Below are 15,805 nucleotides of genomic sequence, written 5' to 3'. Positions count from 1 at the left end.
AACTACTTACCTGGACCTGCAATCCAGACTGTATTTTTTGGAAGAGGCAATTTTAAATGAGAGACTTGCATTGACACTTTCCTGTTTCAATTAAGTTTTCCCTAAGAAACACACCCTTCAGTATTTCCAGTGAATGCAAATTAAAAATGGAATAGATTTCTCTGATTTTATTGTTTAAATACTATTAAAAATTGATGGATCAATGGTAACTTCTCTTCCGTACTTTAGGACAGTCCACTAATTCTGCTCTGTGCTATATTACTGCAAAATATTAAAATGCAAAAAGTTGAAACACAATGCAAGTACAATTAATTTTAAACGACCTAAGACAAGCCAGACAAATTATTGCAGGTTCAAACATACTAACTGACATACTCTTTAAAAAGTAAAATATACTTACGCAAAGGAAATGACAACAAAATCAAGCCAGTTCCAGGGGTCACGAAGGCAAGTAAAATCATTTATACAGAAGCCTCTTGCAAGGACTTTTACCAGAAATTCAAAAGTATAAATTCCAGTGAAGGCGTACCTATGAGAAAACATCCAAGCAAAAGCTAAAGACTGTTGTTCAATGACACATCACAGGTATAAAGGAAAATCACTCAAAATCAGTGACTCGTACAAGCACTTTAACAGCAATTACAACTTCGGCTATGCTTGTTCCCCCACCATTCTTCTGGAAAATAATTGGATTCTTCTTTTTTTCTTTTTTTCTTTTTTTGGTATCTGCACATATTTTTGCAGTTTCTGGCATATGAGATTTTGAAATTTCAGCACAAATAATGAAATCAGGAATTTATTTATTTTTTCCAAAGGAAAATCTTGGCATAGTTCTCATGTCAGAGAACATGGGTAAGTGAAAGCTAGTGTTAACTAAACCTACCTGATGGCTGACCAGGTACACTTGAGAATATCAAACAATTATCCTCTTCAGAAGTATTTTCTTTAATGAGGGGGTGTGTGTCCCTTTTTCAGATTTTGTTACACAAAAATTGAGGTGCTTCATAGGGGCTATAGAGAGCACTTTTCACAACGAAAAGCAGTAGTTTGAAGTTGGATAGGTATTTTCTTTATTTTTTTTCATAAAAGTACTAAAGAAACAGTTCAAGAGGGAAAATGCATAAAAACATTACTCATACAAACATTCTGAACAGGAGCCTTAACTAGAATTTTGTTCAGAGAAAAAGATTAACAGCATCACAGCTTCTTTCCCTCCTAGAGTTTACAGGCCCATGCTGCTTCAGGCAGCATGATATTCCACACAAATGTAACTAAAACTACATGGTCTAGCCCTTTATTCTTACCTATTTTAACTATACTTACTCTACAACCTTTGTCCAGTCTGGAAGATCAGTCCATGTCATAAATACACAGTTTGTCAAAATAGTGAGCATAATGAGCATGCTGAATAATGTTGATTGTAGTTAAGGCACATACTCTTTTGTAATGCTGAATTCACATCACACAAAACATGAGGAATTCACCATGCAACAGAAAACTGACAATATATATGATACAAATTAGCTTACTATCATGAGCAGTGTGATACAACAGGCAAAGATGTTGCTCAGTAATTATAGATACATCACTAACTCTGTTATCTAGGCATACAATGTGTTAGAATGGAAGGTCATCTAAGCAAGTATCAAGTCTAGTATGCATGCTGTGTGTCCCTTCCTCTGAATTTAATCTGAGGGTTAAAGTGACAAATATTAGCTCAAATCTTTATCTCAAAATTAAAGAGCAGGAAGACATTTACACACTAAACCAAAACCCCCAGTGTAATTAAATATGTTAAAGGACCAGTACTAATTTTCAACAAACAACTTGAAAAGGATATGAATGGACCAAAATCTTAATAGCTATTCTTCTAATAATATTGAAAGGAGATAAAAGGTACAAGGCAGGTGTGGCACTGAACCTGAAGATCGTCTTTCCTTTATTCAATACTATAAATGTCTTTAAAAAAAAACCAACCACACACACAAAAAAGAGAGGGAATATAGAAAATATTAAATTAAGGATACATGTTAGCAACTTTGCAATAGAGGCTGTGCTTACATAGGTGTAAGTAGCCCCCTTTATTTTCAGTAGAATCATACAGGCAAATATCAGGTTCTAAATTAGCACACAAGCAATGAAATGTGAACACCGTACATTGTCTGTGTTAAACAAAATTTGCATTTCAGCATTTTCCAGGGTTATGTAATTGCATTAAAAATACAAGTATTAATTTGTACTGCTAATATTTAAAATTAATCCAACTATATTACTTGCACTTCAGATCAAACAGCTTTTAAGAGATTTCAAAGAATGTTTGACAATTGATTAGTTCGGCAGCTGACTGAATGAGCACTTAGTCCATCTACTAAACTAGACCTCAGGTACTATGTTTCCTAGAAACCTCAGAAACAGAGCAGCCAGACAGGAAGTTTTCAAATGCTTTATCATTCAATTAGATTTGAAGAGATTAAAGGATATCTAATGCAAAATCCACTAACTCAAAATATTATCATAAGGAAATCCTAAACATTAAAAGAAAAGCTCTTTTTTTAAAAAAAGAAGCAACTGCAGTAGAAGTGTTGCAGTCATATTTACAGTGTATTCAGAATTAACATGTATTACATACAGCATAATACATTAAAAAAATCAGGGCTTCTGACTTTCTCCACATCAGAGCACTTATCATTGTATAGTTCAACAAAAATGTTCTAATTACTCTAAATACAGAACACTTACTTTTTTATTGATATAATATGGATCCAGGTCCTCCAGGGGCTCAGACACCATTCCTGGAGGAATATCACCATAAATAAATGGCAGTGTCTTTCCTGCCTCCAAGTCATTACTTGGCTTTGGATGACTTTCTTCATGACAACTATCATCTTTAGGTTCATCTTTGTCACAATGAGATCTTTCATCAGCAATACGTTTTTCAATAGCTGCAAGAGATTCTTTGGTGAAATAGAAGAAGCTGTCAGGTCCTGGTGGTACCAGCATTGCCTGTGCCATCTTTTCATTCTGCAAACTTTAAATGCTTTAAGGCTCTTGTGCAAGAAGATCCTAGGAGAACAAGAAAAAAGGGAAATGGAAAACAGAGGGCAACAGCAACAAAAATCCCCAAATAAAAGCTTTCTGCATAGTCCTCATCTGCCTCTTTTCTAATGCTAAAGAACTGTAGCAAGAAGTATTGAAATTAATTATCAGATACTTAACAGAAAATTAGCTACCAATAGCAACATGGCAAACACACGTATATGAGATAAAGAAAAACTTAGAGGAGGGAAAAAAAAAAAAAGAGAGAAGAAAAGAAAAAGGCAAAATTGAAAATTTGTCAGCTTGGGCTTATATAAACCTCAAAAGAAAATAGGAAAAACACCCACACATTCCCTAGCCTAAATATTAAACCATTCCTTGTTCCGCAAAAGTAAGAAATGTGTTAACACTGCTATGTACTGCAGTCAGTGATTAATTCTAAAGTATGGATGTTGTACATCATTGACACTGCCTTAAAAAACCTTGTACTTACATTGCAAACGAAAAAAAGCTGCTCTTTTATTACTCTTCATTTCTGATGGCAATGCTACTCCATTTGTTGGCTTACACTATGCTTGCTAAACTAGTCTTTATATTATACTATTAAACAAGTACTATATGTACACATGTTGTATCTGAAGCCATACACACAATCAGAAAGTTTAGTCTTTCCATTCGGGGGTTTTCCTGACTTGCATCTTCCTGATTCTGAATTGTAACTTTGGTGGTGCTATGCTCCATAATTTAGGAAGTTATGATGCATGAAGAGGCTTATTTAGATTTACACAAAATACACAGTATACTCTCCCTAAAGAATAGAATAGAATAGAATAAACCGGGTTGGAAGAGACCTTCAAGATCATCGTGTCCAACCTATCATCCAACACCACCCAAACAACTAAGCCATGCAACCAAGCACCCTGTCAAGTCTCCTCCTGAACACCTCCAATGATGGTGACTCCACCACCTCCTCAGGCAGCCCATTCCAATAGGCAATCACTCTCTCTGTGTAAAACTTCCTCCTAACCTCCAGCCTAAACCTCTCCTGGTGCAGCCTGAGACTGTGCCCTCTTGTTCTGGTACTGGTTGCCTGGGAGAAGAGACCAACCTCTTTCTGAGGCCAGATACATTTTCAAAAGACTTAAAAACAGTAAATTTATTCAATTACCACAAACAATAATAGATCACTAATTCCCAGGTTTCTGTTTTCTAGTGACAGCACAGTTAACACCCATGGGTGCACTATCCTCAGAATAAATCAATTTTGTGAACTAGGACAAAATGGAATCCATCTGGAATGCTGCTTGCTGACATTGGTCAATGTTGTAGCCTTTGTCAACACAACAGTGCAGTAGGTGCCTGGCTGGCTGACAGACTCCCAGTCAGCTGCTCTCTCAACTCTGGCTCCTCGAAACAAAGAGAAGTGGGTGAGAACGAAGTAGAAAAATACATGCCTTGAGATAAAGACAGGAATACTGCTTATTGATTACTGTCTTGGGCAAAACAGATGACTTGGGGAAAAATAATTTATTGGCAATTAAAATAGATCTGGATAGTGAGAAACAGACCAAACCTCAAAAAAATTCCCCCTAGTTGCCTGTTATTTTCAGGCCCAACTTCACTCCTTTGTTCTCAACGCCTATGTCCTCTCCCTCCCCAAGTGGCACAGGGAGGGTGGTGAAGGGGCAGCTGGGGTCATACCACTGCAGTTTTTCTCTGCTGCTCTTTCCTCACACCCTTCCACGGTTCCAGCACGGGTCCTTAAGGATAAGACTACTACCATGTTCCTTAAAGGAATATCCACCTATTCCAATGCGGTGTCCTCCACAGGCTACAGTCTGGATATCTGCTCTGGCTTGCTCCTCCATGAAGTGCAGCAAAGTACCTGCTTTACTGTGACCCATCCTATAGGCTTCCTGGAAATCTCTGCTCCAGCACTTGAAACCACTCCTCTCCATCCTTCACCGATCTTGGTGGTTGCAGGGCTGTTTCTCCCACTTTTACCCTTATGCTAACATTTTGCATTTTGCCCTATTTTTGGATATGTTTTCCCAAGGTGTTACCATCTCAGCTGAGGGGCTCGGCTGTGCTCTGTGGTGGGTTGGTTGGTTATGGTGGGAATCATCTGTGCCAGCATGGGGCAGCCCTGGATTTTCCTCACAGAAGCTGCCCCTGAAGCACCCCTAACAAAACAGGTGGTGCCACAAACACTCAGTACAGAAATATTGTGAATATTGGTCAGGATGCTGTGAGGCTTAATTCCCAAGAGAAAAAAACTTGGAAGTGGATTTAGATGAGTTGCTTCATTTGCTGCAGGATTCTGTCACCAAAAGTGTCAAAGACACCCAGGAGGTGAGAGTTGGTTCAATACATAACTTTCTTCTCTCATCACAGTGCGAGTTTAATTATGGAACTGTGAAGGGGGGGGGGGGGGGGGGGGGAAGACATAATTTTCCATGAAGTGTGACAACTCCAAAGGCAGTTAACAAATGACACCATTAATCCCAGAAATCTGCCTCTTCTATGTCAGCTTTTTAAGTCAAATTCACATTAGCTGGTGAAATTTTCTTTTAGCAATCTTCCATCAAAAAATAGTTCTCATGGACACAACACCTAATGCTACACAAGCCCTCTCTCCTTCAAAATTAACCAGTCAAGGGTATGCACAGACTTCAAATCTCTGCTTTACTCAATTGAGCTTCTGAGTTATCAGCTAATACTCTTCAGCACAATGAAAGATATCAAAAAGAGGTCTTTGCAGAGATGAGACATTTCCTAATAAATAGCTGTAGAAATCAGACATTTTTCACGTCACTCAAAAAGCTCTTTAGGAAGTAATTGCTGTGTTTTTTCTTTGGAACAGAAAGCCTAGAATGACAAGTCTTCCCTTATTTATTAGAAAATTACTAATTCCATTCATGCCTTCTTAAAGTGATTCAGCATTCTCAAACAGAAGGTTTCACTGTTGTTTAGCCTTCTCTTGCAAATGCTTCTCAAATCCTTAGCTCCAGTGGCCTTGAAGATCTGGCCAGCCACACCTGGACTGAGAACTGGTTGTATCTCAAAAGATACTTTCTGTTCAGAAGGTGGATGACATCTGTGGCCCTATGCAACCAGGGAGCTACTAGAACACAAAGGGAGAGGGATGAATCTAACAAGGAAGGACATGAGGATACTTTTCTATAAGCTTCATTTTCTACCTAAGAGCTAAAGTAATGCAAGTATTATTTATTTAGCTTACAAATGTGATTTTCAGAAATAAATGGAAGGGGGTAATATCTACTTCTTTATTTGTGAGCTGAAAATTCACAAGGATTTCCTTAGTGTGATCAGCCATGTCTATTTAATTTCTGCTTTTATTAAGTCAAGGGAAGTTCTTGCTAGCAATGGCATTTTCCTACACTAAGATGGTAGAGTAGTTAAGGTAATAGGTTTTCCAAAAAACCACCATTCATATATGGTGTTCTTAACCAATATTGTATGTGCGGTAACAGATTCTGAGGACTGCACTTGTATAAAATTTACATTTTCTGTATTGAGTAATGTGAACTACAGTTAATATTTATGCAGCTACATGTATTCAACCTACACACACTTGGTTGGAAGTCTGAATAGACAAGAGAGCAAGATCTACATTAAATCTATATTATAAGCAAGACCTACACAGATCCACAGTAAAACAACTTGTATCTTAAAAACAAATAAAGCAGGAGCTGTACACATGGTGCAGCCCTATTAGAGTCACACTTTTCATTATGGGCTAAATACAACAGGGGTTTTTCAGGACATCTAGACACTGCTGACCAGATCACCATCCCCATGAATGAGCAGGGGCATACTTGGCAGTCTAAGAAATACTTAGCAACTTTGTGTTTTGGTAACTATCTTCAGAAACAAACCAGGCAAAACCAAAGATGTCAACAAAAAGAAAGGGCAGATTCTCTCAGAGAGTAAGACAAATATATACTGTAACCTTTAACTAATTATTTGGAGGACGTTATCATTACTTGGAGAAAGACTAAAAAAACTTTAAAATAGTTTTCTAGTTAACTTTATGAATGTAGACTCAGAAGGTGATGGATATGATGCCTGCAGAAACCACTTTTTATCAGACATGGACTTGGAAAATGTCACTAACTGCTCTGCTTGTCTGTGCACTTAGGCTAACTTTACTCTTTAGAACTCTATGATATGTGAAACTAAAAGTTCATGACTGTTTCTTTTACCAAATACCATTTCAGCCTTTCAGCAGTTTTTCTGAGTTGTTACAGAGCTTACCAGAATGAAAACCATTCTTCCTGCTTGCATTTTCATATTCCACTGGTTTATTCAGCAAGGCTTAAGTAGTATCCTTAGGGCTGAGATGAACTCCAGTATTTCTCTCTAGAGACAGCACAGCCAGTCACTTTAACATAATGTCTTAGTGTTAACACAAACCAGGAAAAGGCTATATTCCAATACATAACAGGAGTCTCTTCTATTAATGGTTTATACGAGCAGCCTAATCACAATCCATGCTTGAAAAAAAAACCCACACTTATCTTGAGTTAACATCTTGAGTTACAGTTCAGTGACCATACTTTCTTGTCATGACTTCTTAAAAGTACTGCAAATATGTAAAATCTGTAGCATTGTGGCGCAAACTGATGCCATGTATATAATTACCTCATGGAAATCAGTTCATCAAGAAAAAAAATGGAGTGAAACAAATTATGAAGATAGATTGGTAGAATGACTTAAATGTTCTCCCTCTCTTTTCCACAGTCTTGATGGCTTCTGTATCACAAACTAAGAGGTAATAACAAATCAAACCAGAAAACAAGAAAGAATATGAATCCTGAAGAAACTAAAACTGGGACCCTCCCCCTCAAACACCCCACGAAGGTCCTTTTGAAAACTTCCACTCTCCAAAAAAATCCCCAACATTAAGAAATACCACCCACAATAAATAAACAAACTCCAACACATAACCCCATTTTCTAAGTTCGCTATTAGGAAACAGGCTTCTACTCCGCCATGGCTACATTGTGCATGTAGGAGGCTCTCTCCACCAGGCAGGATGAAAACAAGATGCTACAAATGAAAGATTACAGGCAACTGTTACATTATACTGACTATCTAGTAGCACAGCATTAGAAGGAAATTTCTGAGTCCAAGAATAAGCCAATAGCAACATGATACTGATTTAAACATTAATATATTCCTATCAAACATGGTTGAGTGAGCAATAATTTTTAAATTATCTTTTAAAATATATTTTTAATGTGTATACAAACACAAGCACCAGGGTCATACTCATGACATGTTAGAAACAGTAGATCTCTTTTATTACTCCCTTCTCTACATTTGACGTGTAAATAGATTGCTGCTTCAACATGTTCTCCACCAAAGCTGTATTAAATCTAGTCTTATGTTCTTTTACAAGTAGAAGTTTGAGGTTTTGAACTTCACTCCATCAAGCTAAAAAAGAAAAGCATAAACACATTATGTTCCCTACAGGAGTCTGCAAAATGTTTAATATTTACAAAAATAATGGTCAAGTTTAGACTCAGATCATAAAGCAACAAACCCAAAGTACTGAGAAAATGTTTCCAGTACAGACACAGTATATTTATCTTCATATTTTTCAGCATTAGAATCAACACATCTGCTTTTACTACTCTACATTCTATAGCATAATGAGGCATTATTTCGAATGTTCTCTGTCCTATGGTACATTTCATAGTGCTTCCTAGATATCTTTATTCAAGTTTTCAGTATAGCAGGTGAAATTACTATGTCTCAATAACTGTATTAGTCTCACATGTATGAAAATTATTAAAAATAAGAAGCTGCTAGCATGACAGTCAGATGAAGATGCACAGTGAAATTAAGTTAGGCAAATGATCAAATTTTATGAGTGAGAACCAAATAATCCATTTTCATTCTATGCTCTTCTGTGTGCATTTATGTATATTGTGTCTAGTCATAAGGTCTGTGGTGACAGGTTGGACTTGATGATCTTTGAGGTCTCTTCCAACCTTGGTGATACTGTGATATAAAAGAATATAATGGTGTGTTGTTGTTTTGTGTTTTTTCCCCCCAGGGGTATAGAATTTTACTCTATAAATTAAGACTTAACATTATTAACTACTATGCTGTCGTTATTCAAAGATGCAGTCTTCAGGCTGTTACATGTTCTACAGAAAACAAGCTGGTTTTATTCCTTCTACCCCAATATTACTATTCAGTGATTGTCTGCAAAACATGAAGTAGGCTATAACATAAATCCAGAAAGTTCTTAGATACTTAGAAAGCATGTGCTCTAATCAACAATTTAAAATCTAGGATTCTTTCTTATCCTCTCAATTTCCTGTGAAATATTAACAGTACATACACTATTTGTCCAATTAAAATGTTTGATACCAATAAGAACTAAAACATTACTGAATTATTAATTGCTCTGAGACTGAATAAATTACAAATATGGTACATTTCACCCCTGATACTTCTCAGCAAAAGACTGTGGCAATATCATATACTAAGTGGGACAACTCTTTCTAAAGAAGAGATTCTGCCACATCCTTCATTTATAAGTTGTTTCTTTCTCTATAGCTTGTCCATTAAAATAATTTTCAAGACTAAAACAAATGCTATGGAAAAGACTCAATTTCTATTCAGTTCTAGGGATTCAACTTCTTATATACAATTTATCTTACATGACTTGCTTCTTTTCCAAAGGTATTCCAAACTTGTTACTTTCAATTCAATAACCTCTGATTTCAATTTAGCAATTTATAGCAATATTCAGAAGATAGCTGAAAAATATTTATATTTCAGGATAGAAAAATGTTTTAAAGGGAGAGATGCTATGGCTGATCTTAAAAAAAAGATAAAACTTTCTCTAATATAAGCCTATTTTAGGAATCTGCAACCACTTAGGCAAAATTATTTGCCTCTTGCCTTTGTATCAGACAATTCATTCATCAAGTGCAGATCCAGGAAATTCAGTCCTTACAAACAACCAATCCAATAACTGATGTATCACACTAAAAATCTGTAATAGAGCCAACACACAGGAAATATCAAAGTGTGAAAGTTTTTTATTGTTGCCAACACAATGAAAACTAGCAAAAAACATCATTTACATTATTCCAGTAAGTCTTTGACATGAGTGACTACCATGACTTTTTTCCAGATCAAAAGCTTCTTGTTCGGTCCAAATAAATTGTGTAGCTAAGCCCCACAATAGTAATCCTAATTTAAAGCTTCCTCCTCAAACTGTTAATTCATTTTTACAGTCTAAAGACTAGTTTATAATAATTTGCCTCTCCACTAAATCTATTTGCTTCAGTAGCCCACCAGCCACTGGCAACCCCTAGTTTTATGGATACCACATCATGACATAGTACAACTGCTGGAGATGAAGCTATGAAACAATACTCCCTATGTGTATTTTCAAGTAAACATGTTACTTTCACAGTGTTTTGTATCCTTGTATTCAACAGCTGAAAGATAGTATGAAAGAAATGCAGTCATAAGGGATACATTAATTTCATTTACACAGAGTAATTGTTACCCCATATTTATGTTTAGTTACGAAACTGAATGAACTCACTTTAGCTACACAAACTCTTTCGGATGCAAATGCCAGATTCCCCAAATGATAATCCAAAATGTATTTTATCCAGGAATTGTATGGACTTGATCTCATATCATTTAAATTCTGTAAGTATTTACACCACAGGAAATTAGAGAAAACACTGTTGTAAAAAGGATTTTCATTCTTGTACAACAGAGAAGAAAAAGTTTTTTAAAAGGCAGGTTTAGCTGGAAATTGAAAAAAACGTTCTCCAGGAGGATGTCTGTTTCCTTAAGCATTTGAATTAAGGGAATAAAGTATTTATTGGAGTTTTGTGTTTTAAGAAATGTCTAACAAAAAAGATTTTTCATAACTATTCACTCTAGCCTCACTTACATAATAAGACTTCAAAGGTACAAGAAAACAAGAATGATGACAACACTGTAAATTAGTTTTCTCTTACATTACAGGTTTGCTTCATCAATTCCAAGAAGTCAATAAATAACACTTGCAGACAAGAAGAAAGTACTACAGTGCTTCTAGATTAAATTTTCAGAAGGCCTCTGACTCAGATTTCATCATCACTGAATGAATGCCAGTTTAAAAAGAAAAGCACATCCTCAAAAGGAAATAGTATAGAAAAGAATTGCCACAATAGGTGAAAGTCTTGCTCTAAAATGTTTTGCCTACATAAAATCCAGACATCCACAAAATTCTTACAGATTACAGTCATGACATGATCACATCTGCTCACTTTTCATTTTCCTGGATAATACAATTTTTAAAATTAGTTAAAAAAAAAAAATTCCTTGACAAGAATATTTTTCTAGACTAATCTGTGAAGCAAAAGAAGCAACTAAAAATTAGTTTGGTTTTGTTTTCCAAATGGGATCCTGACAAAGCTGTGTGGTCCTTAGCAGGACTCTGAACCACGGAATAAGAAGTTGCTACATGTACAAAGAAATCCAGAAATTGCACTATTAGAAACTGGAAAATTGTTTCTTTCAATTTCACAAGTTCAGTTATTACCTGTCAAATGCTACATTACAACAAACTCAGGACCCAACATTTGATCCCAAGTTCTTAAGTCAGAAATTCTGATTCGATTTAGCATATATGAGAACTGAAGCTTTTAACATAATATCTAAAACTAATCATGCAGATCCTCTTTGTGTAATGGACATTTACTGGAAGGTACTCAGCTACTTTGCTTTCTTGCACAGAAGAAGAATAAGTACAAATGTATACAGCATTATGTTACATGACTCACATTAAATTAGTTTTATCCAAATCCACTTTTGACTTCCATTAATATATGAAAGAGATTTTTTAAACCCTCAATTATGTTTGAAGTGGTTAAGTTCTCTCCAACAGTTTCTGTTATCAAGAGTGAATGTGTACAAAGAAACTATATTTGGAAGTTATAAACCTGGAGACAATAGCCAATACTACTTTTCTGAATTAATGGGAGAATGAAAATTTTCACAAGAAATGAACTTGTATTTATGACTGTTGCATATGAAACCAAGATAATGTATTTTAACATGTTAAGTGAAGTGCTTGGAGAAGCACACGTTAAATGAAAGTAGCATTTTTCATACATAGAAGGCAAACGTTCTGCAAAGTATAACAGACATGGAGAAAAGATACATAACATTTAGCCCAACACCCATTTTCTGTTGAGAGAAGCTTCACTGTAAAACCATAGTCATGACTTTTTTTTCTATGCAACACAGACACTCTACCAGTCTTATGTCCAGCACTGTATTACAGGAGAAAGCTGCAGTTAAAACTCTAAAGGTGATGAACTGAAAGCACTCTGTTAAAGACTGCAACACCACTGAATAATTCAGAGGCTCTTCCCAAAAACTGTCTGAAACAAACTGAGCATCAGAAATCTCTCGGCATCAGTCAGCCATATATTAAATTGCCACCATTAACAAAATCACACAGAGAAGGCCAGTGTTCTGTCTTCTTCAGAGAAGGCCAAATAACCAGTTAATCAAACCAAAGAAGTTCTGAAATATCTCCACTTCACTGAGAGCTTCAATTCTAGAAAAGTCTATCTACAAACAATAGTGACTGGATGATTTTAAACAGCTTAGACAAAAGGAACATGCATTTCTTCTTGCATATAGAGATTTGTGTACATTTCTACAGGTATGAATTTTCCTGTGTCGTAGTAAAAAGCAGCAGTTTGTGAAATAAGAAATCTAATGATCTCTGTATCCAAACAATTATTACTATGACTTGAAAGGTTTATGACTTCCCATTTAATTATATTGTTTCCACTGAAACACATAATTTCTCTAAGTCACCTATATTCTGCTTTCATTCAGAGGGACAAACACAGAATTTCTTGCTTCCAGCAGCTGAACTTCATATGTATGTAATGCAAGCAAGTAAGGAATTCACACGATCTACATCACATTTTAAAGCACTTCAACTTCTAAACGAGTCTCCCCTGAGATAGAACTCAAAATTACGTAAGATTTAGGAGGAGGAGTTAGCCCATATTGCACACCATGGCAGCAAATGCCTATTTCAGCATGCCTACATTCATGCCTTAAACAAAAAGGCATTTCAAGTTAATCCTAATGATACAGTAATGTAACTAAAGCCTGGCAAGACCATTACATCACAGTATGAGTTGTCAATAACCCATCTTCTCGATTAACTATTTTTGCTTTGCCTTGTTACACAGTGGTATTGCTAATGGTCATGCCCTTTTGTGATCAAACATGTGTTTCCATTAATCATCACAAATTTACTGAGGTCCAGATAGCTGACTGAAACAACAATATAGCTTCTTGATTTGTTTATAAAAGCCATATGTTTCTCACATTGTTAGTAATGTATTACCTCGTACTACTATCTATAGAGCTCTGCCATGACCCTGGAAGACAATCTAAATGTACTGATTGGTCATCCTTACCAGTTTTGTTCTTACCAGATAGTGAGACATTACACTGCAGGAGCTGGGATAGAAGTGCAATGCCTCAGATAGATGACTTATTCCATTAAGGGTGCTATGCGAGACAGAATTCTTGCAGGCTAAGCCTCTGCAACGGCGCCGAGGGGAACTCCCTGTCTGACAGAACTGCTGTCAGTAGTTATTAAGGATACACCAAGATGAACCTCTGTTGTGGTGTGGGTTTTTTTTTTCAAGGCAACTCACAGGATTTTGTGAAATTTATCAGTTTTTAGGAAGGAGAATAGTTCTTGGGATCTGACACAGCTACAGAAGACATAAAACACTAGAAATATATCAAAACCTTGGTATAAAAATTAGACGACCAAACAACAATTTCAGGCTCATCTCTCAAAAATAAGCAGATAATCCTCTCTTTAAAGATTTTCTCACTACAAGGATTTTAGGCTGGGAAGAAGGAAATTCAGTTACTTTCACCTTTTTATACTCAGGTGCTGGAATTTTCACAGCAAATTCCTTGCTGATCCATTAAAATCAATCTCAAAGTTCATTTACTGTCCAGAGAGACTTTCTCAGCAGCAAATCAGAACTGCTCCACAATTTCTCCAGACCTCATAATTTAGCATTAATGAATTATTAATACAGTAATAAATAAATTACATACACAAAATATTAAAAGGCATATAAACACTCTGCACAGCAAAGACACTGTATACATCTATGTACATGGAATTTTTCACGAGTTTGGCTCTTGTGTGCATGTAATCAAGAAGCCATCTGTTGAGCAATGTGTATCAGAATGTTCCATGTAATTTACTCAAAGTTTGTACATGACATTCAGACATTGCAAAAACATTTCAAAGTCATGTATTCCAACCCATGCAGCTGTGGCAGTTGAATTTTTTCAATAGATTCCAGACTGTTACAGGGCTCAGTTTTATCATCATTCTCAGAACTTTACAATAGGAAAGACCTCTTTAATAATATTAGAAAAACAGAAAGAAAAGGGGAAAAAAAAGGTAGAGAAAAAATTATAACAAAGCCTGGCAAGATAAAAGTTAGGTTCGGGTTCTGCACTATGTCGCTGTGTTTCACTGGACTTGAAACAATAAAAAACCAAACAACAACATTTTCAAATCCTTAAAAATTTATAGGGCCAATGGCATCCTGGCCAGCATCAAGAATAGTGTGGCCAGCAGGAGCAGGGAAGTCATTGTGCCCCGGTACTCAGCACTGGTTAGCCACACCTTGAGTACTGTGTCCAGCTCTGGGCCCCTCAGTTTAAGAAGGACATTGAGACACTTGAACGTGTCCAGAGAAGAGCAACGAGGCTGGTGAGAGGCCTTGAGCACAAGCCCTGTGAGGAGAGGCTGAGGGTGCTGAGATTGTTTAGCCTGGAGAAGAGGAGGCTCAGGGGAGACCTTATTGCTCTCTACAACTACCTGAAGGGTGGTAGTAGCCAGGAGGGTCTCTTCTCTCAAGCAACCAGCACCAGAACAAGAGGACACAGTCTCAAGCTGCACCAGGGGAAGTTTAGGCTCCAGGTGAGGAGAAAGTTCTTCACTGAGAGAGTCATTCGTCATTGGAATGAGCTGCCGCCCACGGAGGTGGTGGAGTCACCATCACTGGTGGTGTTTAAGAAGAGCCTGGATGGGGCACTTGGTGCCATGGTTTAGTTGATTAGATGGTGTTGGGTGATAGGTTGGACTCGGTAATCTCTGAGGTCTTTTCCAACCTGGTTAATTCTATTTCATCATTCTATTAACTGAAAATTGCTAAAATTTGGATTAAATCTTTATTTGCTCTTATGGATAACACTGTTATGACATAATAATGGGATTTTAATTAGGTATTTCTAGTGATTATTTTAAAATTTGTAATTTTGTTCTGCTTTGGATTTTCCATGTAGTAAATGAAGAATTCTGTAAAATAGAGAATGAAAATGTGCTTTGTTAGTGCTTTGTCACAAGCTTTACAGCCTGCGAACACCAGTTACATCAGGATTTTTTTCCTCTAAAATGCTGGGGAAAAAAAAATTAGTATGTTTTCTTTTTACAAGTAGTAGAAGGAGAGGAAGAACAAAAAGCAATCACCTACATTACCCCACCCCCAAGTAAACGCAGAAAGGGAAAACTGAACACGGAATGTAAAAGACAAAGCAGTAGCACAGCTAGATCTTGTTCAGTTCACCATTCTGGCCAGACAGGCTCCCTGTACCTCACTTAATGGGTTCATTAATGTAATCTGAGACTGCTTTCTGTGCCTGTCTAATTTCC

The 15,805-nt window shown here is 36.4% G+C and overlaps 1 protein-coding gene across 1 annotated transcript in view; it reads right to left on the bottom strand.

Moving 5' to 3' along the window:
• LOC104309321 (sodium channel protein type 2 subunit alpha-like) overlaps positions 1-15,805 on the bottom strand; it is a 67,353-nt gene that overhangs the window by 38,855 nt on the left and 12,693 nt on the right. The window contains exons 2-5 of the mRNA XM_054174870.1: positions 2,740-3,063; positions 1,841-1,959; positions 1,324-1,413; positions 401-529 (exon numbers count right to left, since the gene is read on the bottom strand). Coding sequence (XP_054030845.1) covers positions 401-529; positions 1,324-1,413; positions 1,841-1,959; positions 2,740-3,012 — 611 coding nt within the window. The 5' untranslated portion in view covers positions 3,013-3,063. The remainder of the gene's footprint in view (positions 1-400; positions 530-1,323; positions 1,414-1,840; positions 1,960-2,739; positions 3,064-15,805) is intronic.

Source organism: Dryobates pubescens, chromosome 2, assembly GCF_014839835.1.
Source record: "Dryobates pubescens isolate bDryPub1 chromosome 2, bDryPub1.pri, whole genome shotgun sequence".
Classification (NCBI taxonomy): Eukaryota; Metazoa; Chordata; class Aves; order Piciformes; family Picidae; genus Dryobates; species Dryobates pubescens.
This window is presented reverse-complemented; position numbering and strand designations above follow the sequence as displayed.